The 27,339-nt window shown below is 38.5% G+C and overlaps 2 protein-coding genes across 2 annotated transcripts; both read right to left on the reverse strand.

Annotated features, from left to right (window-relative positions):
• Positions 1-1,219: 1,219 nt before the first annotated feature.
• LOC127451717 (procollagen galactosyltransferase 1-like) lies at positions 1,220-19,736 on the reverse strand. Its single transcript, XM_051716613.1, has 12 exons — positions 19,359-19,736; positions 9,739-9,849; positions 9,523-9,640; positions 5,695-5,829; positions 5,398-5,602; positions 5,167-5,286; positions 4,974-5,050; positions 4,758-4,864; positions 4,540-4,672; positions 4,161-4,288; positions 3,864-4,070; positions 1,220-1,802 (listed from the first exon to the last, which is right to left on the reverse strand). Exons 1-12 carry the CDS (start codon positions 19,577-19,579, stop codon positions 1,535-1,537), a joined length of 1,830 nt encoding a protein of 609 aa, XP_051572573.1. The 5' UTR covers positions 19,580-19,736; the 3' UTR covers positions 1,220-1,534.
• Positions 19,737-21,636: 1,900 nt separating this feature from the next.
• On the reverse strand, positions 21,637-24,338 carry pgls (6-phosphogluconolactonase). Its single transcript, XM_051716637.1, has 6 exons — positions 24,240-24,338; positions 23,507-23,779; positions 23,048-23,155; positions 22,843-22,944; positions 22,368-22,508; positions 21,637-22,179 (listed from the first exon to the last, which is right to left on the reverse strand). The coding sequence occupies exons 2-6, from the start codon at positions 23,771-23,773 to the stop codon at positions 22,033-22,035; spliced, it is 765 nt and encodes a 254-aa protein (XP_051572597.1). The 5' UTR covers positions 23,774-23,779; positions 24,240-24,338; the 3' UTR covers positions 21,637-22,032.
• Positions 24,339-27,339: the final 3,001 nt, after the last annotated feature.

Here is a 27,339-nt window from a genome sequence, read left to right on the forward strand (position 1 = left end):
ACAAGCATATATTTTTACATATCTGATGCTTCTAAACTAATTTTACCCAGCAATAAATTGAGAGCTACACTGAAAGCTGTAGTCACATGGTCTTCTATCTTAAACACTTAGGAAAATGGTTTGTTATATACTTAAAGCTGGTTAGATAGGATGTTGACATGCCATCCAAAGAGATTAATCTTATTTAATAGCATTTATTTCATGCTGTTATAACAGAATAACAAATCACATATAACCCACATTTAAAGGTGCACTTTAATTTTGTCCTCATTAAAAAAAGTTTTACTCCTAAAGATAAACATATACATAAAATCATAAGCACTCACATGAAATTAAGAATCCGGTCATATTCAGTAACCTTATAAAAGCTATTTTATTCTACATGGAGAGGGTCTACACATGGGGGCTGCCATGTTGAGATCACATGACCAGTCAAATAGTACTCACTTAATCTCGGTAACCAGCCTGTTATTGGAAACTTTCACTCTTGGATTAAATGAATCATGGCTGACTGTGAATAGTGAACTTCTACAATGACATCTGTGACTGAAAACTATTGAGTTTGAATGATGCTGCATCCACGCCGCTAGGTGTCAGTGCAATGTTACAGATGACACAAGCAAAAAGTTACTGGATGCACCTTTCAGAAAACAAAAATAGACATGATATTTCTTTAAGAGAAACATGTTTGAACAATTCTTTATATTTGTAAGGCACAATGCATGACAGTGTGACTATAACACCAAAAACAGCGCTGGTACCACAGTACAAGTCAAGCTAATAAATGCAAGACTCTGGGAATTATATTAGTTATTAATAATTATAGTAGAAATATTAGTCAAATATTAGGCCTACTGTGCTATTCTGTGTCAAAAAAGCAAAGCAGCGAGGACCAACAGTCTGGAATATTGCTATGTGGAATGTGTTTAGACATTTATTTGCTGCTCTGATGATATGACAGCAAAACCATAGAGTAAGATGTGTACAAGTTTTTTTGGTTTTTCCTCACCCAATTTGGAACGCATAATTCCCAATGCGCTTTTAAGTCCTCGTGGTCACGTAGTGATTTGCCTCAATCCGGGAGGCGGAGGACGAATCCCAGCTGCTTCAGCATCTGAGACCGCCAACCCACGCATCTTATCACGTGGCTTGTTGGTGAAATGTGACCTGGAAATGTTCTTGATTTATTTGTAGGGAAAAAAGTACTATGCTCATAAACTGTTCTAAAAACACATGGCACTTTTATTGGGGGGTCGCAGTACACGATGGTGAACGGGTGACTCAGTCACTAGCAAGCAAAATCAGGCCTATATTACTGATTTGATAATCTACAAATAAAGGGACAAGCACTCAAGCACAAAAATAAAACTGTTTAGTAAAACATGATAAAAACATTCTTTTCAAAGGCCACTTTTGGTCAGTAAAATAGCACTTATAAGGTGGAGCGCTCGCATCATCCCAGTTAAAATGATTGAAAAACTGAGACTGTTGTGTCTCAGGAACAAGTCTAGCAGATTGTCCAAAAATATGTCTTTCACAGTTCGTCCCTTGCTGTTCTGTCCAGTGGAGACTGGAGCACATCAGAGTTCTGGGCCTCTGTGCTGATCTCAGCCTGTTCTCGCGTCTTACCCGAGCGCTTCCTGTCCCAGTCTGTGCGTACTTTCTCATTGTCCCACACTGTGGAGGTTTCTGTGTCGCTGATGTAGCCTGGTTCGCCCGTGTAGTGTGTAGGGAACACCAGCAAGGGCTCCGCTGAAAATGCTTTCAGGTCCCTCACATCAAACTGCTCCATGTAATCTGATCTGAGGAGATTGGGATGTGAATGTTATGAGACAAAGGTAAAAACAAATAAATAACTAGATTTTTACATTTTCTAAAGAAAATGTGAGTGGTGCTTGCCATGCAAAACTTTCCACCATGATGCCAGAAATTTTTAAATGGTTGCCAGGGTATTGCGATGTGGTTGCTAAAGTGATGTTAGTGTTTTTTTGTTTTTTTTTTAACCATTTTACTATGCCATTGCTAGGATGTTCTGAGTGGTTGTTAGCACGTTGCTTTGAGGTTGCTAGGGTGTTCTGGGTGGGTCAGTTGAAAAGAGCCCACCCTAAAGGCCACAATATACTTCTGGCGAAATCGAAGAAGGAACGGGTGAATAAAATTTGACCAAAAAGAAGGTGTTTGAGTTTGTTGCTGTGGTTCAAAACAGCTCCCCAGCGCGAACTTTCAGGAAAACTTTGTACCGGCTTTTAAATACCTTCTTCCTGCCATTGGTCCACCTAATCGGTGAATGTGACCTAGTGCTCCACCTACTTTAACGCCAATATCTTTTTCTGGATGATTTCTTCACTCAGTTGAGATCAGTCAACATGAATCCACTGAAGTCAAGGTCATAAATTAACGAGGGCTCGGGGCAAAAACACCACCGAAAGTGAAAAAAATATCTCCAAAATTCTAAATCATAATGAGTTCTTCTGTGTTTTATTTGTAACATCTGATATATTTCTTCATATTCTATTGTATTCTATTCTGTGTACATAAATGTATAAATATTATTGCATAAAACATAAGACAGAAGTACTAAGATAGAGAATTTGGGCTTTATTTTAAGAGCACTAGTGCTAATCGCAGCGCAATGCTTTAAGTCATAAGCGCAAAGTCAATGCAGGATCTATTCAAAGAATGAGGCATATAGTTATTGATAACACATTTTAATGTCATATTAGTTAATCTTTTATGTGTAGTCCTAAGCATCCTCATATTTAAATGCTCCTCTAAACGCCTCCCACAGCAGCATGCTCAGCTGTTTAGAACTTCTTTCTAGCTCTGAGCGAAGAACGAAGAAGAACTTCACCGTGACTTCATCAGAGTCTTAAATCTCTATGATATTGTGGTCACTAGATATGAATCGGGTCCTTCAATGCAATTTTAGGGTTATTTTGTTGTTGTTGCCCATTTTATCATCCGCCAGGCAAATAACATATTTTTTTTTTTAAATCCAATTGCTTAGAAGAGTAATAGCTTTTAAAAGCAGCAATGAAATAACCCTAATGCCCAATAGGAATATACAGTTGCAATCGAAATTATTCAACCCCCAAAGCAAAAATGTATTTCTATGCAAAAAATGCAATTAAAAATAAGCTGTCTCAAAAGCTAATAGAGGAGATTACTTCATTACACAAGAAAGGTTATGGCTAAAAGTACATTTCCAAGGCACTTCAAATTCCAATAGACAAAGTTGGCAGCACCATTCATACATTTTAAAAATATGGTACAACAGCAACCTTCTTGGGGTGTGGAAGAAAGCAAAACTTCACCAAGGGAAATGTTGACTCCAGTTGACTGAATATTCAAGAAGTAATTAGGAAAGACCTGTAGAGTCCTGGAAGAAGGTTTTATAGACATATGACACTAAACTGAAAATGAGTTTTAGACCCATGGGTCAGTAGTACGTCTGGAGTAAGATGACAAGGTGATGACAAGAACGACACCATCCCCACAGTCAAGCATGGAGGTGGGTCAGTCCTGTAATGGGGGGCTTTTGCGGCTGCTGGAAATGGCTATCCTGTATATCTATTTTTGACATGACATTTGTGGAGAGAATTAGTTATTTTTTATTTTAAAATTTGGGTAAACTGAACTCTTTGTTCTCAAAATCACTCAAATGTGTATTAAAACTTATTTTGACTGTTTACTGAGGTTTTAGTTGATGTGTTTTAATTCACATCACCAGAATGTATTGCTGGTCAGGGGGGTTGAATAATTTTGATTGCAACTGTAGCAAGCACCACTAACAAGTTACAATAAATTAATAATAACTACATTTATGGCATGTATGGAGGATTTTCCCCATTTGTTGAACTTACACAGGATGCTTATTAAACATAACAGGAAGGAACTCGTCCACAGGTAACATTTTACTGAGTGGTTCTGCTTTGAGGAGCTTTGTGGCTCCTTGTAATGACATCATGTAACCCAGGGTCCAGTAGGAATAATCCGCCTCCACCAAGTTGCGGATGTTTGATACTGCTTTTTCAGGCCGGTCCACTTGCATCCTCTTCCTCCCGATATAACTGAAGGAGTTTGACAAACAATAACCAATAAGAGCAAATCTTTCATCTTTATATAAACCTTTAGTAACTGAGTCAAAAATATCAACTCACATGAGGTCCCAGTCAAGACCCTTACTCTCCACCTCGTGCATCAGATTCTGCAGGCGCCGTTTGAAGAAAATTTCAAACCGCAAATCATCTTCAAGTACCAGTGAGGTCTTCAGGCCTCTGTCTACAATCTGTGTTTCAAAGCACATATAGATCAAAGTGTCAGATCCTCACACAAACCTTTAATCTATGCACAGTCTGTTCCAAAATGTAGTGAGCTGCCTATCTAGACCTATTTGTGGCTGCCTATGAAGACAGCTCCAAATTGGCTATTTTAGTTTGGATGCTGCCTTAACTGGTAACTGCCTGTTTAGACACTTGACAACGAGGCACTTCTTTAGGATATGTAAATGAGAAATATCAGTTTGGATCCATGCCTGACCTCTTTCCATATGTTATAGTGGGACAGAAAACAGCCCAGCTCTCCTCTTGTAAGAGGCCTGCCGTGGTAAGGGTCACTGTAGCCGGGCAGCATGTGGATTCCCATATCATGGATCTCGCTGACATTCATAGCTCTGGTGAAAAAGGAGAGGCTGTGAGCAAATGTTTTGTCCCAGAAATGAATGTTGCATGGTTTGAAGGTAATAGAAGTGAACTTACTTGCCATCGACAGCAGCAGTAATCTTGCAGTCAATCTCCTGCTCTCTTAACGCTCCAAGCATGCGCTCACGACGGTCGGCCCGCCGCTTCAGGTTGATCATAAACACCTACCAGTTTAAATGACCATAAATAACACGTGATGTACACAGTGTTAACACAAATAACACATTTATAATAAGAGCCACACTGTTACCTATAATTTACAGACAACATTACCTCATCAAATCCCATTTTGTCAGGATTTTTGACAGGTTTGGGCAAGTATCTGGACGGCTCAACTGGAGGATTTCGCACTATAAATTATTAGAGATTTAAAGAGGTGGTTATATTTAATATACTGACTGAGGCTAGAACTGTGCCTAACATCTCTTTTTGTGTTTCTTGAAAAAAGTCGGTTTTGGAAACGTACCACTGATCTCCAGTATTGTATGAATGAAGCTGTCTGCCTCGTCCTGCAGAGTGCTGTGAGCACGAAGAGGCACTGGGAGATGTCCATAAATTTCCTTGTTACAAACAAACATCTGGACCTCTGAAGAAAGACAGAGAATGCAAATAAAAGGCTTTTCCCTCATACCGTATGATGTCCCACAAGCTGAAAACATTACTAAATAAACTAGGTCCTGCTCGATGAAGCACATACCTGCCATGCGGGCTGAAAAGGCAAAGACTATAATGTCATCAAAGGCCCAGGTGTAGTCTGGATGTGGCGGGTGAAACGCCAGCAGTCTGGAAGCTTCTTTCCGCAGGTCTACCAGGAAAGTTGAGTGCACCATAGGAACTGCAAAACAGCCCTTGCGCAATGCTTTACGCATGGGCATGTAGGCAGGTGTTCGCTTATAGTAGCCCTACAGAAGTTGAATATAAACTCTTCAATACTTTCATATTGTTGGAGTGTTATAAACATAGACATATCCATTATCGTCAAGCTAGACCATACCTGAGATGTCATTCCACACCAGAAGTTTGAATACGCGGCACGAGATTCCAACATCGGTGCCACGATGGTCTTGTTCTCATTTATTAATTTCCATAAGACGTCTCGGTTGGTCAGGAGATTATCACAATCTATCATCTGAAAGTTTAAATTATAATTGAATTATTGGTACATTTATATACTGTATATGTGGGTCTGTCAGTTAAAATAAGTAACTTTAGCTTGCTTCTGAAAACAAAACTTTTTTTCACTGGGTTCTCTGAGATTAAAATGAGGCCATGTGCACACTGCAAAGTTTTGGGAGAGACAACTGCATTTAAATGTGGAAGTCCCCTAAATTAGCAGTCACTTTTACTACCCCTCGTGAAAGTTGACACATTGCTGAAACATTTTTGTCTTGTGGTTGTAAGCAAGAAATGTGGAGGCTTGCCCCCGAGACTTAAACATTTATTTTGGGATTGTCCTAAAGCACAAGCATTTTGGAAAGAGTTAAAAAATTACATCCAAAAAGAAGCCAATGTGGTTATTAAGTGTAAAGAAATAGATGTTATGTTAGAGGATGTTTCAATTAATAATTAGGGCTGTCATTCAATAATGTTTTTAAATCAAATTAATTACATGATATGCAGATTATTAATGGCATTTCAATATTTACTGGGAAAGGCCCACAAATAAAGGTCATTTTGAATATAGTAGTTTAAATAATTATGAATATAACGTACAATAAACATTCTAATTCATACAATTTCAATACATAAAAGCATATACATATATTGTGGCAACAGACAAGTAAAGCATTTAGAGAATGCATAAAAGTGTCTTAAAAAGTCAAAATCTTGTTTGTTTTATTACCATATATTTGAACATAACCATATTACTGGCCTACTTCTCTTTGCTCTATTTTTTATTGTTGGTTGCTTTTGGAGTGTGCTTTTAGGACAACGTGCCAAATTAAATGTAGTTTGAAACTTTGAAAAACTTGTTTTGAGATCCCAGCTCAGTCCAGCTGCCTTTTGCCCAAAGTTAACTTCAGTTTGATGTGAGCGCTTAGCGTCTGCGTACAGTCAAATGCGCAGCCTTTCAAAGTATACTTCAAATGACTGTGCGTGCATATACCGGCTCTCGGCACACTTTTCTTCTAGCTCTTCTTATATGAAAGCAACAACTCAGTTGTGTGTTGTTACCTTGTGGACCCACTCATCAGATGTATGCACATTCTGCATGTTCAGAGTACGTGCGGTTAGAAAATCAGGCCACACATGTTCAGTGCTCGAGCACTCTGCTGATGACAAAATTTGTGACGCGTCCTATATGCAGATGGCTAGCATTCGTGTCTGACCGAGTATAATTTGGGCTTTACCATACGGTTCCACTGGCGCGTGGTGAGCGGAGTGAATGGAGTGTCTATTAATTCCAATGGGAGATGAGTGTCATGCTCACGAGGTGGATTCTCATTGGAATTAATTGAAAATGCCTCACCGCAAGCCAGTGAACACGTACGGTTTAGCCCAAAGTATACTGCAGGCAGTGACGCAAATCTCGTCATCAGTACAGTGCTCGAGCACTGAATACGCGCAGCTCGATTTTTGTCTATGAACGTGCAGAATGTGCATGCGCATGGAGTTCTTTGCACTTATTAGTGGGTCCACCAGGTGGCAACACTCACATTTGAGCTTTTGCTGTCACGAAGAAATGCAGAAGATGCTACACATCAGGAGATGAAGGTAAAAACAGTGTGTGTGCAAGTCAAGAGCACGTGTGATGTGAGGAGGTCTGGAGATACATGCATTTGTATAATCTGAGTCTGAAGGAATATAAAGACATCTTTATGGGTCTAAACTCCTGAAGAGAAAGTCCTGTGTCTCATAGCAGTTATAGCGCACGTGCGCTAACTGCCTGTGTATGCACGCACAGATATATGGAACATATTGACAGGCTTGCTTTTGACTGTACGCAGACGCTGAGCGTTTGCGTCAAATTGGAAGTATACCTAGGCCTTTAGAGCGCAAATGTGCATCTGTGGAAGGGTGTGCTGCCTGCCCGTTGGTTTGATGTGATGCATTGCCTGTGCAGCTGGATCGCTGACTGACCCCTACTGCAACAAAATGGTACATCAAGCTTGAATTGCTCCGACGGAAAGGAACATTCCTTATTATACAATCAGCAATTATCGGGGTCCATGCAGTTTGGAAAAGTGGAGAAAATGGCTTTGAAAGAACCGATCTGTCAGGGGCAAAGTAATCATTACTTTTTTTTTCTCCCCAATTTGGAATGCCCAATTCCCACTACTTAGTAGGTCCTCGTGGTGGCGTGGTTACTCACCTCAATCCGGGTGGCGGAGGACAAGTCTCAGTTGCCTCTGCTTCTGAGACAGTCAATCCGTGCATCTTATCATGTGGCTCATTGTGCATGACATCGTGGACACTCCCAGTATGTGGAAGCTCATGCTACTCTCTGCGATCCACACACAACTTACCACGTGCCCCATTGAGAGCGAGAATCACTAATCGCAACCACAAGGAGGTTACCCCATGTGACACTACCCTCCCTAGCAACCGGGCCAATTTGGCTGCTTAGGAGACCTGGCTGGAGTCACTCAGCACACCCTGGATTCGAACTCAGGACTCCAATGGTGGTAGTCAGCGTCAATACTTGCTGAGATACCCAAGCCCCCTAAAGTAATCGCTACTAACTACTTTGTAGTTATGGTGTTGGCAGATTCGCGGAACAAAATGTGTATCTCCGATTTCATTCCCTTCCGCCATTTTGAGTTTCCTTCATTTTTTCCCCAAACTTTTCCTAGACTGTTCGTCTGATTCACATGAAATTTTGCATATATCATCTAGAGACCCTAAAAAATCTATATGTCAAATCGTTTAGAATTTGTTATAGCCCATAAGGTTGTGAAGATCAGAGAAAACTTAAAAGTGCATATTATAGTGCCACCTAGGGTCTGATGGTTATTTGTTACTTTGTTCATTAATAAATAAATAATAATGAAAAAAAAAAAACACTGATACCAACATTGGGTCTTAGCATTTTTTGACAAATGTATTAGTTACCAGAGACATATTGTGAAACCAACTTTGATAGAGGCGGTCACACTAAAATTCAGTTGTCGCAAGAATTGGCTTGAACATTGGGCCCATGTTATAATGGGGGTTATGCCCATTTATACCCATAAATAATGGGGCGGGGTGGGGGGGAATTACCTCCCCTCATCCTCCCCAGAATCTACACCCCTGTCTATACCCTTACAAAAATTGAGAGTTCTGGCAAACTTTCTGCAAATCTGTGGCAAAATCTTAATTGTCGCCAAAGGTTAGCTGAAGGTGCACCGCTACTGGTGAAAAGCTGCAAACTTCTGGCAAACATTTGTGATGAATCACAAGCTCATTTGCATGTGAAAATAATGAGAGGGAAATTTGCGGCAAGTTTGTCAGAACTCAAGATTTTTCGTATAGCTAATTTTCTAGAGAAAATTAATTTGTACAACTCTGTTTGTACAAAACGGGTTTAAGCCCTCAAAGGAGAAGTGGCAACTTTATTTAGTTGCAGTGTGTAAATGGCCTATTAGTACAATCATTACTCTAAATTATAGTGACACTATTTCCTTTAAAACCATCTAACAGTTGGCTGGCAAAATGGACCCAAAAATACCACCAACAAAGCAGTTCTAATTAACAATTTGAAGATTTGTGGTTCTGATAAAGAATATGGACAGGTATAATATTGGGTCACCTCCAGTTTCTACTGCTGTGACATAAACATTTCTACACTCTGTCTGTAATAATCTCACTGTAAAAAATATACTGTCTGTAAGAATCTCACCATGAGATAGTCTGCCCACATCTCTCGTGCAGACTCAAGTGCTGCCTGACGCAGTCTCATTACGTAGGCATAGCGCTCATTCGTCCACTGCTTTGGTCCCTCCTCCTCAAAATATGCACTGAGTAGGGAAGAGAAATGTAATACGTAATACCTAACACTAAAAGGAAATGCAAAAATAAAGTAGCTCCATAACACAAGTGAAGAAACACTGCAAACCTTGGTTGCTCCTTTGGCCTCCATTCCACATTATGGTAGAGTTTCTGTACATTGATGAGCCAGTCTTGCAGTAGGTATGTCGTGTTGTCAATATTGTGGTCGGTTGCTACCCTGTCAGTAAAGAAATAGAAACATATTGTGTTTTGCAGTGGGTACAAACTGTGCTCTTACTGGGTACCTTACTTTCTACACTGGCACACAAAACAATATCTCACCAAACTGAAGATTACATGAAAGTTCATAAGCTCAAGCTTATATGATTACTTGCACTAGCACAGAGTATAATCACATTAAATGTAATGGGAAGTTCACCCCAAAATTGATATTTTGTCATTTACACCCCCTCAAAGCTGCTCTTTTCCATACAACGATGAAGATTTAATGAAAATCCTCCCCTCTCAAATTTATTCTTTAGCATTTTCTTGTTCCCAGACTTTGCGAACTCGACAAGAGAGAAACGTGATAGATTCAAGGAATGCAAGAAACTTTTACATCAACGGAAGGTCACTTTTGCACTGATATTCCCTTCCAAATTGAGAATAGATGCTAAGGATGGCTTTAAAATATTCACATGCCCACAGCAAGTGATGTCCTTCATAAAGTCAATGGAGTGAGTGGGTTGTGTTGTGGTGCTCACATTGCCGCCGGGTGGGCCGGCTCACTGAACATCCGCTTGACTGTTTGAAGATTCTGCACGCTCTTTTTGTGCTGGTTCCGCCTAGCAGCTGGATTTATTTTGTAGAGAAACACACCTTCGGGACAGTTTTGTGAATGAATCTACACGCACTTTGTGCTTATTCCGCCTACTGGCTGGAGTTTATTTTGTGGAGTATTTCTGGCAGAGTCATTGGAGTGAGTAAGTCATTTGCTTGTACTCATGTTGCAGCCGAATGAACCGGCTCACTGAACATTCGTTTCATTGTCTGAAGAATCTGCACGCTCTTTTTGTGCTGGTTCCACCTAGCTGCTGGGGTTTATTTTGTAGAATAATACACCTTTAAGACAGATATATGGATGAAGCTACACGCTCTTTGTGTTTATTCTGCCTATTGGCTGGAGTTTATTGTTTTATAGATTATCTTTGCTGTGAAATTCTGTCTAACAAAATTTGTATAGAAACATCGGACATGAGCAATCCGAAAGCAAAGATGTCGCAGAGGTTCTCGTAGGTGTACATGGACTGTTTGAGTTTGGAGGGATGGACGCTAGTTGGCACTGTCGTGCGTGGGGTTAATGTGCACGTTTTTGGTTTTTTTCTGTTTGTTTGGTTCTGGGGAATGTTCGGGGTTTGACCGTTGCACTAATGTTGGAATGTGGTCTTTATAATCCTGTTTTTGACACACTATCTATTTTTTTTATATGTCAAAATGTCAAATGTTAATATGAGTGTACTATCTCTCTCCACATGGAATGTAAATGGGTTGGGGCACCCCATAAAAAGTAGTAAGATTATTTCTCTTCTTAAGCGTAAGAAATATGATATAGTGTTTCTTAAAGAAATGCACCAGGAAGCTGAAAAATTTGGAAAGATATGGGGTGGGCATTTTTTTATAGTGCTGGCTCGAGTAAGAGCAGGGGAGTCATTACATTGATAAGTAAACATCTACAATTCAAATGTCTCAAACAGAGTAAAGATAAATTAGGAAGAGTCATTATTGTTTTAGCTGAAACTCAGGGACAAAGTCTTATTTTGGATAATATTTATGCACCTAATGTTGATTATCAGGGCTTTTTTATAGATCTTGAAGGGATGTTGCAAGCTGCTGGCACCCCTCATGATATAATATTGGGAGGAGATTTTAATCTTTTGATGCACTCAGTCCTTGATCATAGTGAAGCAAATGTGTGCAAGCCCCCTACAGCAACAGTGACGCTTCACAGGATGTGTAAAAATCTTGGTCTTACAGATATTTGGAGACTTTTTAACCCATCTGGTAGGGACTATACATTTTTTTTCTTCAGTCCATAAGATTTACTCTAGAATAGTTTACTCTAGAAAACCACACCCTGGTGTTTTTAGAGGTGTTGCCACATACAGAGAAAAAGAAATCATATAGTTGCCTCTTTAATGTATCCCTTTTGCAAAATCCTGAATTCCAACAAATGTTAAAGGCTGAAATCAATGTCTATATAAAGACCAACTGGTCCTCAGTATCTTCTGTGGGCATGGCTTGGGAGGCACTTAAGGTGGTTCTTAGGGGCCAGATCATACAGTATGCCTCATTCACCAAAAAATCCAAAGCACAAGAACTCGTGGAATTGGAAGGGAATATTAAAAGTGCTGAGGCAGAGCTGAAGCACCAAATGTCGTCTAATGGCCTCAGAGAATTGACCCGACTGAAATACAGATATAATACTATTTTGTCATGGAAGGTGGAGTTTTGGCTATTCAGGGCAAGACATCATACTTTGAGTCAGGGGACAAAGCAGGGAAGCTTTTGGCTAAATATATAAAGCAGAGAGAGTCTTTTTCTACCATTCGCTCAGTGAAATCTGCTGGTGGTGAAATATTTAACTCGGCCATTGATATTAATAATGCTTTTAAAGAATTCTATCTTGATCTCGATAGTTCCACGTCTTTGTCTACTGATGAAGATATTAGAAACTTTGTGGAACCATTAGATCTTCCTAAACTGACGACTGAGCAAAAATTCTCTTGATTCTGAGATAACCTTGGAGGAGCTTGGCGAGGTAATTAAAGCCTTGCTTACAGGCAAGGCTCCGGGGCCAGATGGCTTTGCTGTTGAATTTTTTTAGATCTTATGCTACAGAACTGGCTCCACTTTTGCTAGAAGTTTATATGGAATCATTAAAGAATGGAAAGCTTCCGCCAACCATGACACCAGCCCGGATCAGTTTGATTCTTAAAAGGACAAAGATCCAAACGAGTGTAAGAGTTAACGTCCAATTTTACTCATCCTGCTAGACGTTAAAATATTGTAAAAAATTTGGGCTAACCAATTAATAAAGTTATGACATCTCTTATAAATATAGATCAGGTGGGGTTTATTCGGGGCCGTAGCTCTTCTGATAACATTAGGCGTTTCATCATTATCATGTGGTCAGTGGCAAATGATCAGGCTCCGGTTGTTGCCATCTGACTTGACGCCGAAAAGGCTTTTGATATGGTAGAATGGGATTATCTTTTTAAGATTTTGGAAATATACGGGTTCGGGAATACTTTTATTGGATGGATTAAGTTACTTTATAGACACCCGGTAGCGGCGGTACAAACAAATGGATTAATTTCAGATTATTTTACTCTGGACAGGGGCACCCAGCAGGGTTGCCCTCTTTCCCAATTATTGTTCTGTCTTGCCCTGGAACCATTAGCAGCCGCGATAAGAAAGGAGGATGATTTTCCAGGGGTGGTTGGGGGAGGCGTGGCGCATAAGTTTTGCTTTACGCAGATGATATTTTATTATTCGTCTCTGACCCTACTAGATCTATGCCTTGCCTCCACAGAATTATTCATTCCTTTTCTAAGTTTTCAGGATACTGAGTCAATTGGTCTAAATCCAAAGCTTTGGCTCTGACAGCGTACTGCCCAGTAACGGCTTTTCAGCCAGGTGCCTTTCAGTGGCCCAAATAGGGCATTGAGTATTTGGGCATTTTATTCCCAGCAAATTTGTGTGATTTAGTTAGAGTTAATTTTGACCCTTTAATAAAAAGGTTTTTGAGCGATATGGGTAGGTGGGCTTCATTACATTTATCTATGATTGGGAAGGTTAATGTTATTAAAATGAATTGTATTCCACAATTCAACAACCTGCTACAATCTCTCCCTGAAGATGTACCCCTCTCTTATTTCAAGCAATTTGATAGCATAGCGAAGTCATTTCATTTGGAATGGTAAACGTCCCAGATTACATTTCAATAAATTGCATAGGCCGATTGACAAAGGTGGGCTACGCCTACACAAGACTTTGTTTTATTATTATGCATTCGGTCTCAGATATTTGGCTCATTGGTCGCTTCCACCTGAGAGAGCCCCTCCCTTGTTTTGTATTGAACAGGAAGTTCTTGCCCCTATTTCGCCATTGCAAAGCCTTTCTATCAAACTAACCGGAGAAGTTAAGTTATACCCCGTTATCTCACATTTGAACGTGGCATGGACAAAAGTGTTTAGAGTGTTTGATTCTGACAGTTATTTAAATGTTGCTTCGAGCATATGGATGAACCCAAAATTATGTATTAATAAGTCCCCTTTTTGCTGGACAGAGTGGATTGTGAGGGAGGTTAGTAGGCTCAGTGACTTGTATGAGAGTGTTGATATCCTTTGAAAATATGGTTCAACATTTTGGGATCCCCAGGTCTCAATTCTTTAGGTATTTACAGCTGCACCATCTGCTTTGTACTATTTTTGGGAGTAGCATACATCCCCCTAAAGTGGCAGATACATTACTGATGATTACTGCTTTTGGAAAAGGTCATGAGGCATCAGTGTATTACTCCCTGCTAATTCAGAGTCTGGGGGACGGAGCTTCAACTTCTCTCAAGAGATTATGGGAGAAAGATTTAAACTTGGTATTGGAGGAGGGAGTGTGTGCTAGGATTCTAAAAAAATGTCAAGTCTACATCTAGAGATGCAAGCCTTATGCAATTTAAGATTTTACATGGTTCTACTGGACCCCCTCTAGATTGTATAGGCTTGGTCTTAAAGACACACCCACCTGCTGGCTATGTCAATCAAGCAACCCATGTTTTTGGTGGTGTGTTAAGATCCAAGGTTTTTGGTTGAGGGTTCAGAGTTTTATGTGTGAATTATTGGACACTCAAATTTCATTTTGTCCCAGACTCTGTATTTTAGGCGATGGGGCGGTCATTAATATAAGGGATAAATATATAAAAAATTGGGTCCTAGCCAGTGTTATGATCAGCAGGCAGACCATCCTTAGATGATGGAGGTCAGCTGGAGTGCCCTCATTTAGGGAGTGGTGCATAGAGATGGGCAGGTTGGCGGCATTCGATGAAATGTCATATAGAAGGCAGGGAAACTTGGAATTGTTTAATGGAAAATGAGTCAGCTATTTGGCATATTTGGAGGGCTCTTGGGGAGGGGAAATGGAGAGAGATGTGTAGTTTTAAATGTGTGATTTAAAAAAAAAAAAAAAAAAAAAAAAAATATATATATATATATATATATATATATATATATATATATATATATATATATATATATATATATATATATATATATATATATATATATATATATGTATATATATTATATATTATATATATACTATATATACTGTATTTACAAAATTGTGTTTGTTTGTTTGTTTTGTTTTGTGTGTATTCTCAAGTTGGACCACAGGGATGTTTGTTGGGGGTCAGGGTGGGGTTGGGGAGTGGGAGGGTGAAAGGGAATTATGGGGGTTAAAGTTGATTCAGTGTATATATGTTTGCTTTTCTGTTTCATGTGTCCGAATCAATAAAATTGTTAATCAGAAAAAAAAAAACTTAAACCATCTAAAAAATAAAAAATAAAACATTTCAATGCACATATGTGACGAGGAGGAGGGCGTGGCCGGGCCGTGATGGTGCACGGGCCGAGAGGGAGATAAAGGGGAGCCGAAGACTCCAGTTCGAGAGAGAGAGAGAGAGACGTTTTAAATTCATTTATATTATTAAAGTTTATGTTTATTGTTCAGACTGTTCCCACCTCCTCCTTGCCCACCTTTGAACTGTAACAGTTATTTATCTCCCTCTCCCGCTGATCAGCTGATTCAGTGCCGGCCCGGCCATGCCCTCCTCCTCATCACAATATATTTAGACTGTTCTGCCGGGTCTGATAGCACAAACACCAAATGCAACAAATAGCAGTAAAATACATGAAGCAACACACATAAATTCTAAATTTAACTCTACTTCCTCACAACAATACAACACTAAAAAGGGTAGCAGCAAATAAGAAGTGAAACTGCAAAGTAATCGCAAGTTATTAGAGTTAGATTTAGTAAACCGATACCCCACTCTGCTGAAGGCACAGAGCAGACCACACGTCCCACTTTTCATTGGCTATGTCTTAGCATGCCATGAACAGAGTATCTCATAACAGCATGACCTCACCAGTCTTACTAGTGTTGAAGACAGGATATCAGAGAGTGAAACAGCACAGCTGTGATGGTCAGTACTACAACTCCAAACAGGGTTCAGATATCACACAGGCTCTTGAGATCACAACAGCTCTGTCATAAACTCCTACACTACAGACTGGTTTAGGGTTATGGAATTGTGTTAAAAAAAAAAGATATATGGGTGACACTGCATTAAAGGAATAGTTCACCCAAAAATGAAAATTCTCGCATCATTTACTCACCCTCATGCCATCCCAGATGTGTATGACTTTCTTTCTTCTGCTGAACACAAACTATGATATTTAAAAAAATATCTCAGCTTTGTAGGTCCATATAATGCAAGTGAATGGTGACCAGGCCTTTTAAACTCCAATAAGCAGATCAAGTCAGCATAAAAGCAATCCATATGACTCCAGTGGTTTAATCAATGTCTTCTGAAGCTACCCAATCAGTTTTGGATGAGAACAGACCAAAATATAAGTACTTTTTCACTATAAATCTTGAAAACAGCAGTCTCCTTTGAAATCATGATTTCAAGCTCGATCACACTTCCTATAGTGCCATCTAGCGCTCTGCGCATGCGTCAAGCACTAGGAAGTGTAATCAAGCATGATTGTGCCTAAAGACTGCAATGGCAAGATGTACAGTGAAAAAGGACTTATATTTTGGTCTGTTCCCACCCAAAACCATCTGGATTGCTTCAGAAGACATTGGGCATGTTTATATGGAGAACAATACGGTTATTAAAAAAATATGACAAAGCAAGAAAACTGTGTTTACACGAGATTTGAAATAATCGCGTTATTCTCAACTTTTGACGTAAAACCGTGAAGAGTCATGCGCTAAACACGTGCGCACATTGGATAAGAGGTATGGGGTGCTCACCCTGCGGTCTGTGTGGGTCCTAATGCCCTAGTATAGTGACGGGGACACTATACTGCAAAAAAGGCACTGTCTTTTGGAGGAGACGTTAAACCGTGGTCCTGACTCTCTGTGGTCATTAAAAATCCCAGCGCACTTCTCGAAAAGCATAGGGGCGTAACCCTGTTATCCTAGCTAAATTCCCCCCATTGGCCCTTATCAATCATGGTTTCCTAATAATCCCCATCCATTAATTGGCTCTATAACTCTCCTCTCTCCACTGCCATAGTGCACCAGTACACTCACCCCACGTCTCTGCGGTTTCATGCACAATGAGCCACATGATAAAATGCATGGACTGACTGTCTCAGAAGCAGTGCCAACTGAGACTTGTCCTCTGCCACCCGGATTGAGGTGAGTAACCACGCCACCAGGAGGACCTACTAAGTAGTGGGAATTGGGCATTCCAAATTGGGGAGAAAAGGGGAAAAACCTTTAACCTTTTAAAGTTTAACTTTTGCATTCATTGGGAAAGTACACAGAGAATATGTTGCAAGCTGGACTCAAACTCACATTGCTAGCATGAGCACCACAGCTCAACAAGTCAGAGCATGTGCACTATCCACTAGACCACATACATAGACTATGGCTAACAACTTTTTACCAATAACATTTTAATCTACTTTTTTTTTTCTTTTTCTTTTTTGGGGGTGTGATTTTGTCAAAAACAATAAAAACTCATACAGACACCACACACATAAATAAATCTGTTCTACTGTGTTTCATACAGTAACTAGTAAAATAGCTTGCAATTATTAACTGCAGCTTAACGTGCATTTCCTTTTATATGAAAAACTGGGTGCCTTTTCTAGGACAAAGACTCAAAGAGTTTTTGGTAATTGTAAGGATAGCCAAATTATCTTTTAATGTTCCCAGCGTTACTCATCATAATTTAATTTTTACTAGTAAGAATACCAATTAGATAGCACTCTATCTGAATGATTACTTGTCATAAGTTTCCATTGACTCCCATTCATTTTTAATTACAGAGCTCTAAAAATGAATTACAACTGGTAAGAATTCCAATTACAGAGCTCTCTAATTGAATTTTTACTAGTAAGAATTCCAATTAGAGAGATCTGTAATTCCAGTTAGAGAGCTCTGTAATTCCATGTTTACTAGTAAGAAATCCAATTAGAGAGCTCTCTACTTGAACTTTTACTAAAGATATGCTTAATTGTAGAGCTCTGTAATTGAATTACAGAGCTCTGAAATTAATTTCTTACTGGTAAGAATGTAATTGCAGAGCTCTGTAATTCAATTATAGAGCTCTGCAATTACATTCTTACTAGTAGGAATTCAAATTACAGAGCTCTGCAATTGCATTCTTACTAGTATAAACATAATTTTAGAGCTCTACAATAGTGATTCTAACTAGGAATAATTGCATTGTAGAGCTCTCTATTCAATACCATCTAATTATAGTAATGGCACCTCATGTATATTCATATTCATCTGGCTTGTACAATTTGGCAGGTGGGAAGATGTATATAAATATGTATACAAAAAAATATTTTTGTCCGGTATTTCGTACATTAGGCACAACTTGTGAATGAAGGGAAAACAATGTCAGGGTAAATGAAAAAATAATACACAGAAAAACATTTTATTCAATTTTCAAGGTGGGATTTGGAAAGGGAAATGGGTGTAATTGCCTCTGTTTTGCATCTAAAGAATCCAAGTTTTTTTTACTAGTAAGAATGCAATTGTAGAGGTCTGCAATTGGAATCCTTACAAGTGAAAATTGAATGAGAGTGCTCTGTAATAAAATGTTTACTAGTAAGTATCAAATTGCAGAGCTCTTTAATTGGAATTGTTACCAGTAAAAAGGCAATTGCAGAGCTCTGCGGTTTCATTCTTACTAGTAACAATGTCATTACAGAGCTCTGTAATTATAATTCTAACTAGTAAAAAAAACTATTGTAGATCTCAATTGGAGGTTTTTATTAGTAAAATGCCATTGTAGAGCTCTGTAAATCAATTGTAGAGTGCTGCAATTGCATTCTCACTAGTAACAATATCATTAAAGAGCTCTGTTATTGGAATTCTTACTAGTAGAAAATGTATTGTAGAGCTTTCTAATTGAAATATTAGTAGTACAAATACAATTACAACGAGTAACGCTGGATGCAGAAAAGCAAAATTAGCTTGCCATATAATTGACACCTTTACAACAAAGTTCTCCATTCACTGCTCAGGACAAAGACAGCTTTGAAGGAAAATGCACTCTTGGCAGGGATGAGAGAGCTGAACCGAACACAATCTGAGCTGGTTTTGAGGATGGAGAAGCCACTCCCATTTGTTCAGTTTGCCCATAGACCAAGCTGCTGGAAAACAATGTTCACAGACCCCAGCAAACATTCATACACACATGTGATTTCTGTTTCATAATACATTTTAATTTTGTTTCTTTGTCAACAAAGAGAATTATGAAATGGAACCATCTAATGCGTCACCATTGATCACACTCTCAGCATATCATAAAGAAAAGACAGATAAAACACGTCAACATGGACGCTCGCACTACTAGCTTTATGACGTATTATGAGATTCTAACATAATGACGTCAGGGTAAAGAATACGTCAAAGGACAGCTCTGCGGCATAACTCACTTACCAAAGAGCAATTCGGTCCTTGGGGTAATTCAGCCGTTCAATAGTTCCGAGGAAATGTGGCAAAGAGTGTTGAGCGTTGCGGCAGATGAGAGCGATCATTACTCGTGGAGATAATACAGGAGATTCCGGGCTCCAGCGTTCTTCATGGAAGTATCCTTGAACTGGACCAGTACTTATCAGACAGGACAATAGCACCGACAAAATCAAAACTACCTGGAACATTGTACAGGGCAGACTCCTTAAAAACAGGCATACGATCTCGTGCAGCTATACTGCACAGTTACACCCTTTCCTAACTGAGTTAGCAGAAAGTTTAAAAGCCGTAACTTCAGTTTAAATAATTCCGCCGACTATAATCAGCCTGCAATGACAACGCTGCAGTTCTGAGCGGAGTGAAGGAATTAAAGGGGATGATATGCTGACGTTTAAAGGGGAGGGGCCCTTGAATATTCCGCTGAACGGAAATCTGCAAACTGAGAATATTGTTTAGGGAACACTTTATATTTACTAGATTTCATTAATAATTATTTAACAAACATTATAAAATAACATTACAAAATTCGTTATAGCATTATAACAGATTAGTTCTTGTACATTTACATATTAATATATTATGAAAACAAATTAATCAAAGTTTCTAACTTTGTGAATCATCATTAAAGCTGCTATAAGCGATTTCAGCGCCAGTAGAGATACCAAACGGAAACGCAAAACACTGATTGTTTCATAGATTTCCTAAATATCCAATCTCACATTATTGGTTGAGAATGACAGAAAGCGGCCTCCTATTGGCTAAAACGCGCGGGCCGCGGTCAGGTTCGTTTTTTTGTTTGTTTGTTTACAATCGGTATCTTCATAAGTGCCGTTATTGTCGAGCTACAGACTTTAGCTGTCTGTCCAAGTATACAAGACACAATGCATAATCGAATATTTAAAGGAAGGACAAATGTGGGACTATTTATTACGATTCACTGCATTGGGACATTCTCAAACGCTTATCATGAAAAATGCTTAATGCACTAATACAACAACCAGGGAGAATCTAATTTCTCTCAGTCTTCACTTTAATTAAACACTATCTTTTATCATACGAATGAAGACAACATATTTCTGTTAAGCATTTTCTTCCCTGTAAATAAGCACATTAAGCCATTTCTTTCCACTTTTTAAGGCTTTTAGTTTAAAATGTGCTAAAGAGAGAATAAATAAATGTGGTTTTCCATGCTCACTAAGTACGTTAAAGGGATAGTTCACCCCAAAATGACAATTCTTTCATCATTTACTCACCCTCACGCCATCCCAGATGTGTATGACTTTCTTCTGCAGAACACATACAAAGATTTTTAGAAGAATATTTCAGCTCTGTAGGTCCATACAATGCAAGTGACAAAAACGTTTAAGCTCCAAAAAGCACATTAAGGCAGCATAAAAGTCCCATCAGACTTCAGTGGTTAAATCCATGTCTTCAGAAGGGATCTAATCGATTTTGGGTGAGAACAGACCAAAATATAACTCCTTTTTCACTGCACATCTTGACAATACAGTCTCTGCACTATCAATCAATCAAGCTCAATTACACTTCCTAGTTTTTGACGCATATTCAGAGCATTAGATGGTGCTATAGGTAGTGAAATCAAGCTTAAAATAATGATCGCCAATGAGACTGCTGTCAAGATGTACAGTTAAATTTATATTTTGGTCTGATCTCAACCAAAACTAACTGTATCACTTCAGAAGACATAGATTAAACCACTTGATTCGTATGAGTTATGTTTATGCTGACTTTATGTGCTTTTTGGAGCGTCAACGTTCTGGTCACCATTCACTTGCATTGTAAAGACCCACAGAGCTGAAATATTCTTCTAAAAATCTGTTTGTGTTCAGCAGAAGAAAGAAAGTCATACACATCTGGGATGGCATGAGGGTGAGTAAATGATGAAAGAATTTTAATTTTGGGGTGAACTATCCCTTTAAGCAAACATGCCTTATATGGATTTTTACGGGAGAGAAAAATGGTGTTTTGCACCAGTTAACTTTGTACCACCATGACTGCAACACTGAAAGCAAATTAAATTATTTTTATATATAACATCATAAAATAAGTGCAATCATTTGACAGATATTTTTTGTTAATTATTCCTAACATGCATACAAATGAATGCAGGATGTTAAAGCTTATTGGGTCAGGGAATGTGATTCTTGCCACCTTCAGTGACCTAAGGTTCACACGAAACATAAAAATAAAATGAAAGTGGAACACAACAAACTGGATATCAACCTCCTAAATAACTCTTTATTCAGACATGTGGGCCTACTGCATTGTTTTGTTTTTACAGATATAATGTTCCGGACACAGGTCATCATAACAACAAATTAGCAAAAATATCGACCATTGTTTCCATCAAAATATTATACAGTAACTACTGGAGTTATTGTTAAACAATACAGCTGTGGTCACTTTGTATTAGCCACCAATGCCTTAATAAACCGACAAAGACTCTGACTTAATCAATTATGGTTTTAGAGTAACAGCAACTGCATCAACTATGGTATTTTGGCAGAAACTTTAGTTACATGGTATTTTTCTAGTAATGTGAAGGTAAGATGACACCTGACACCTAAGGACTTCATAGGAATCCTTGACACAGTGTTTCTACAAGTTTGGTCTCCTGCATTCAGAGTTTAGCCCCAGGACCAGGCCTCTCCACCTGAGAAGTGAGGGAAGCAGCAGCTGGCTCATCCAATAGCCAGAAGAGTTCTCCCTGTCTGGGTGAGACAAGAGCTGCTGGAAGCACATGGTCTTCTCCACCCTCCAATACTTCCTATAGAGATTCAGAAAGAAAAACAAAAATAAAATCTAAAAGCAGTAAGAATATCAGTCTATTTAAGGTCAAAATGTAACATTGAACACTGTAGAGCTTTTTTAAATGAACAATTGGCCTAATGATTTTTAATAATTTCAGTGGGGAAAAAAAAATATGCTAACTTCACGTTAGGACAGTTTGCTTACTTTGAGTACTGGAGCTTTGCTGCCCCCAGTTGACACAAAAACTACACACCGAGCAGCATTGACCACAGGTAATGTCATGGTAACACGTTGAGGGGGTGGTTTTGGAGAATCGGTGATAGGAGCCACTGTCCTCTGGGTTTCCTATAGAAAAAACATGATTCAATAGCACTATGTTATAAAGATGCTTAAAAATAAAAGAAGCCAATACTTATTTTATAATCAAGGTCTCAGTCTTTAATAGACAGAAAACATACAAAAATACTATTTAAAAAGGATCAAAGGGAGTTTTCGTGGACATCCAAATAAGTGGGATTCTCTTAATGCCTAATTCAAAAAATGATCCTGCCTTTGTAAAAAATCCCTTCCTATTTTAATTTTACTCCATGCGACCATCAATGTTTTCATCAAAATATGTGTCATTACAATAATCTACTGATGAATTCTGAAGCTACTTTATTATAAATGTGTCAAATACCTGTAATAAAGGATGATCTGGAAAAAGTGAGCAGGTGTGTCCATCTGGTCCCATGCCTAGCAACAGCATGTCAAAAACCGGAATTTGCTCTGTACTTAAAGCCTACAAAGACAAAAATTCAGTCACGGTTCATATATAAAAAAGGCCATACGATTTTAATGCAATTTCTAAATAATAATCATTTAAAAAAAAATTGAAATCGCACCTTACTGAGTTTGCCAGCGTAATCATCAGCACATTCTTTTGCAGGTAAAGAAGGATCTATTGCCAAGATTCTTTCTTCTGGAATGTTGATTTTATCAAACAGATGATTCTGTGAGACACAAAAAGCAATCAGTGCAATTCACTATTAGTGCATTATTGAAAGATCTCTACAGGTCTTGTAATTAAGGGTTAGTTAACCCAAAAATGAAAATGTGGTCATCATTTATTCACCCTCATGTCGTTCAAAACGTAATTTCTTCTGCGGAACACAAGAGAAGAGATATGTTGAAGAATGTTGACATTCCTTAACTCCTTTTGTGTTCCACAGAGAAAATAATAAAGTCTTATGAATTTGGAACATGAGGGTGAATAAATGAAGACCCAGTGTACATTTTTGGGTAAACTATCCCTTTAATGGTTGAGGACTGCCACTCTACAAGATGGGCATGCACACAGTTACCTTATATAATCCGTAAGTGCTCTCTGGATGGTTGAATGGAACAAGTCTCTCGTCACAGAACCCAATGAGCCACCTGCTGCAGTCCAGGTTTGCTACAGCAGGCAGCTCCTTACTGAGGATGGTCACCAAACTCCCTCCTGAAAGGCCCAGAGAAAAGGAACTTCCACCATCGTGAAGAGCTTTCTCAGCTCGAGAAGACACTAGTTGGGCCAGAGTGGTCCCGAGCTCTGCCGCTGAGGGGAAAACCACCACTCTTCGTCCAGACATTGATCACTGAAATATAAGAGAGGAGTATTTTGATTATACCAATCAGTTAAGAATTACAGTATGCAGTCAATATGGGTTCAAGGGTCACTGTTGCATTGTGAGTCAACTTAGGTCTTATTTATACAGAAAAACAATGATTTCAACAGTTTTGGCATTAACATTAAAAAAGGCAGGTGGTTTGATTGAGAGAATTGAATAATGAGCAACAGTTAACTGTCCTAAATAAACTATATAGTGCAAATTAAGTTTGCCTGTACAATTGGAAAATTTGTGTTCGGAACTATTTGCACTTTACGTTTGTTTGACTGGGCAATGTAGGTTTGATGAACTCAAATGAATCGAGGAAGTACTGTATCCGAATGTGAGTCATAGGCTACCAATAAACACGGGGTTTTAAAGCACATATCAAAAACATCTCAACTACAGGAAACTACAGTAAACTAATGGCAAAATTGCTGTCACTCACCGTGTTTTCTTATTTAGATCAGGAGCGAAATTGCCTTTACTCCCGCCCTGTGTTCCTCATGCGATCTGACCAGCATCCAATCATCGCAGAGAACTGTTGCATTCTGGGTAATGTAGTTCTTCACTGCTCGGACGTTTTTAAACGTCGTTTAAAGCCTCTTTTCTGTAAATAATCTGTGTTATAAATATATGCGCCATCTGGTGGAAAATATTACAAATTTAAATTTTGAAGACAGGGCTCCGGAATGAAAGCATAATATCATAGAATTCTTTGCTTTAATGGCACTGGGATCAAATATTGCAGTTTTAATGAGTTTCAATGGAGACATTTTTGTCCTTAAGGTCCTGAGTGTAACTATTTTGTGTACACAGTGTATTATAGAACCATCCAGAGAGCAGTTTCAAAATTCATGTTTGAGGTATAACTGTGAAATTTATGTTTTAGAACAAAACATCCACGTATTATCAAGTAATGATTACCACAGACATTTAAATCATAAGTTCAAAAACCCCATTATAAAAACCCATAGGAAACTCCAGAGGGAACCCAAAGTGAATTAGACTTGGGTTCACCTACAAATTGACGTCACGGCATGGTTGACTCTGAATAGTGAATTTCCACAGTGAAACTGGTAACGGAAAACTTTTGCGTTTAAATGATACTGCATCCACACCTCTAGGTGTCAGTGTAAGTCCAAGATGTCATATTCAAAAAATGACTGAGTGCACCTTTAAAGTTTATGCAAAATTATGTTTTTCAAGATTTTATTAAATGGCAAGGCCTTTTATAAAGTTTATATAAAATCCTAGGCTCTTATGAGCTCTCACTCAAGCTGCTCTCACTCACTAGATAGTGCTAGTGCGCTTTATTTGGATAAAACAAACACATTCAAGCAACAGTAGCAAGAAAACACAAAATCCTAGGTGTGAAGCTGAACACTTTGAGAATACTTTTATTTATGATTCTTGTAGGTAACCAAATATCAGTGTTATTGTTTGTAGAAGCAGCTAATTTCGCTTGTCTGCAATAATTGTTTTTTGAAATATTAGGAGATGGTGTCCACTCTCTCCTCTATTCACTCTCAGTTAGCTTCCATCATGGACACACTGGTGCAAACAGCTGTGTTGGAGATAAATAAACTTGTTGACATAGAGTGTAAAGTTTTGCTGTCAGAGTTGACCCACAGCCGCAGTGAAATCGGCGCACTGAGGAAGAGACTGAGGTTGATCGAGCTCCAGTCATGGACTGCACCTTTACAACTAATATATGATGGTGTGAGGACAAACACTGGAAAAACAGTGACCAAGTCAAAGCAAGATCTCTACACTGCTGAATTTTACTCTAGGACAGAGAGTACCGTATGTGTTAACAGATAGTTCCTCTTTTGTGTTGGTATTTTTCCATTATTCACCTTGAGACTACAAATACTATATGTGCGTGTACATGTAGCCACATGTCTATGCAACATGCAGAATACTACAGGCAAAGTTGCTGCCATAATGCACACACTAATATAATTTTTTACTTCTTTAGTGCGAGAGCCCAAGAAGATATTCACAATCCCCTGTCCAGATGTAGAGTTGAGGTCCTTTTTGGGGATACACCAACAGTAGTTCAGAAGAATCAAGTGAGTTCTCTTCATCATGTAAATGTCAATGTAAATTAACAAAACGACCTGTAAAAAATTTAATTTTTGTGCCATTGACAGGGTGACTCAAAAATGCCATAGGACAGTCCACAGCAGCAGTATACGGTAAACCAGCCAATTAAAATGATGAAGAAGGAGCTACATGAAGTGGACTTAAGGACTGCTGATGCTGAAATCAAAAGTCAGGACAACCGTGAAGAGGGTGAGTATCCCCTTTTATTCATTGTTACTTTTCAACACTTGTCAAATTAGTTTTTTTTCTTCAGTGTATAAAAATTTGCCTAGATCTAAAAGATCAATTTAGAAAAAAAGAGCTTATTTCAAGGTACAGTATAATTGATGACTAATTAAAACTAGTTCATTAATTATTACATAGGCCACAGCTATACTAATATGTTTTTGTTTGAAAACACATTAATTTCGTTACATTTACGTCTCTCATCTACACTTGAACAGCGTTTTCCACCATGTAAATTAGAGCGTTTGAAAATGCTCTTCATTGCTGCATATTTTGGAAAATTGTTGCTTTAGTAAACTAAAAACGAAGTAGTGTGCACGTAGCTATACCTATAGAAGCATTAACTATTATATATTATATAGGCCACGTTTACACAAATACGTTTTTATTTTAAAAAACGCATTAATTTAGTGACTCTCATCCACACTAAAATGGGTGTTTTCCTCCACCGAAAACAGAGCGTTTTGAAAACACTCTCCATTACCGCATTCTTTGGAAAATTATTGCGTTAGGAAACTGAGAACGGAGTAGTGTGGACGTAGCCATAGTTATTAAAGTATTGCCCACACTAATACATTTTTATTTAAAAAACTCATTAATTTTGTGATATTTACTCCTCTCATCCACACTAAACTTGTGTTTCTTCCACCGAAATCGGAGCTTTATGATGGACCCTTTTCGTAGACCTGTAATGATGCGTTTCCTCCTTCTTTAACAACGTTAATGTAGCAAACGTTTTAATATTTCCAATTTTAAAAATATTTAGTGTCAGTTTATAACATTGTACTTTGTATTTTATTACCCTGGAATAGATTTTAAAAAAATCATAGCAGTGATGAGGTTTCTGTCACAGCTGCTGAGGGAGTGACAGAAAATTTGGCCTGTTTCTCTCTTCTTACTGCTGTTATCCAGCACTGTATATTTTTTATCTTCTTTTGCAAAGCTGTGAAAGCATAATCGTTGATTTATTTTTTTTTTGCTGTTGGAGCAAATGGGTAAGCAAAAATGTAATTTGCTGTGGTCAAGTTTAACCAACTATGACAACTTCTGCTTCACGAACACGGGCATGTAAAAAGGGTCCAGTACTGCATTCTTTGGAAAATGATTGCGTTTGGAAACGGAAAACTGAGTAGTGTGCACGTGGCCATAGTTTTAGAAGTATTGTCCACACTAATACATTTTTGTTTTTAAAACGCATTAATTTCACTAAATTT

Source organism: Myxocyprinus asiaticus, chromosome 14 (genome assembly GCF_019703515.2).
Source record: "Myxocyprinus asiaticus isolate MX2 ecotype Aquarium Trade chromosome 14, UBuf_Myxa_2, whole genome shotgun sequence".
Classification (NCBI taxonomy): Eukaryota; Metazoa; Chordata; class Actinopteri; order Cypriniformes; family Catostomidae; genus Myxocyprinus; species Myxocyprinus asiaticus.

Bases quoted from the DNA above. Each gene is read 5' to 3' on its own strand.
- LOC127451717 (XM_051716613.1), bottom strand. From the start codon at position 19,579: ATGTTCCAGGTAGTTTTGATTTTGTCGGTGCTATTGTCCTGTCTGATA. The intron at 5,603-5,694 runs GTATGGTCTAGC...CAACTTCTGTAG, and splicing joins GGTGTGGAATGACATCTCAG to GGCTACTATAAGCGAACACC. The intron at 4,673-4,757 runs GTAAGTTCACTT...CTTTTTCACCAG, and splicing joins ACTGCTGCTGTCGATGGCAA to AGCTATGAATGTCAGCGAGA.
- pgls (XM_051716637.1), bottom strand. From the start codon at position 23,773: ATGTCTGGACGAAGAGTGGTGGTTTTCCCCTCAGCGGCAGAGCTCGGG. The intron at 22,509-22,842 runs GTATTTGACACA...TTTTTTCTATAG, and splicing joins CAGATCATCCTTTATTACAG to GAAACCCAGAGGACAGTGGC. The intron at 22,180-22,367 runs GTAAGCAAACTG...GAATCTCTATAG, and splicing joins GCAAAGCTCCAGTACTCAAA to GAAGTATTGGAGGGTGGAGA.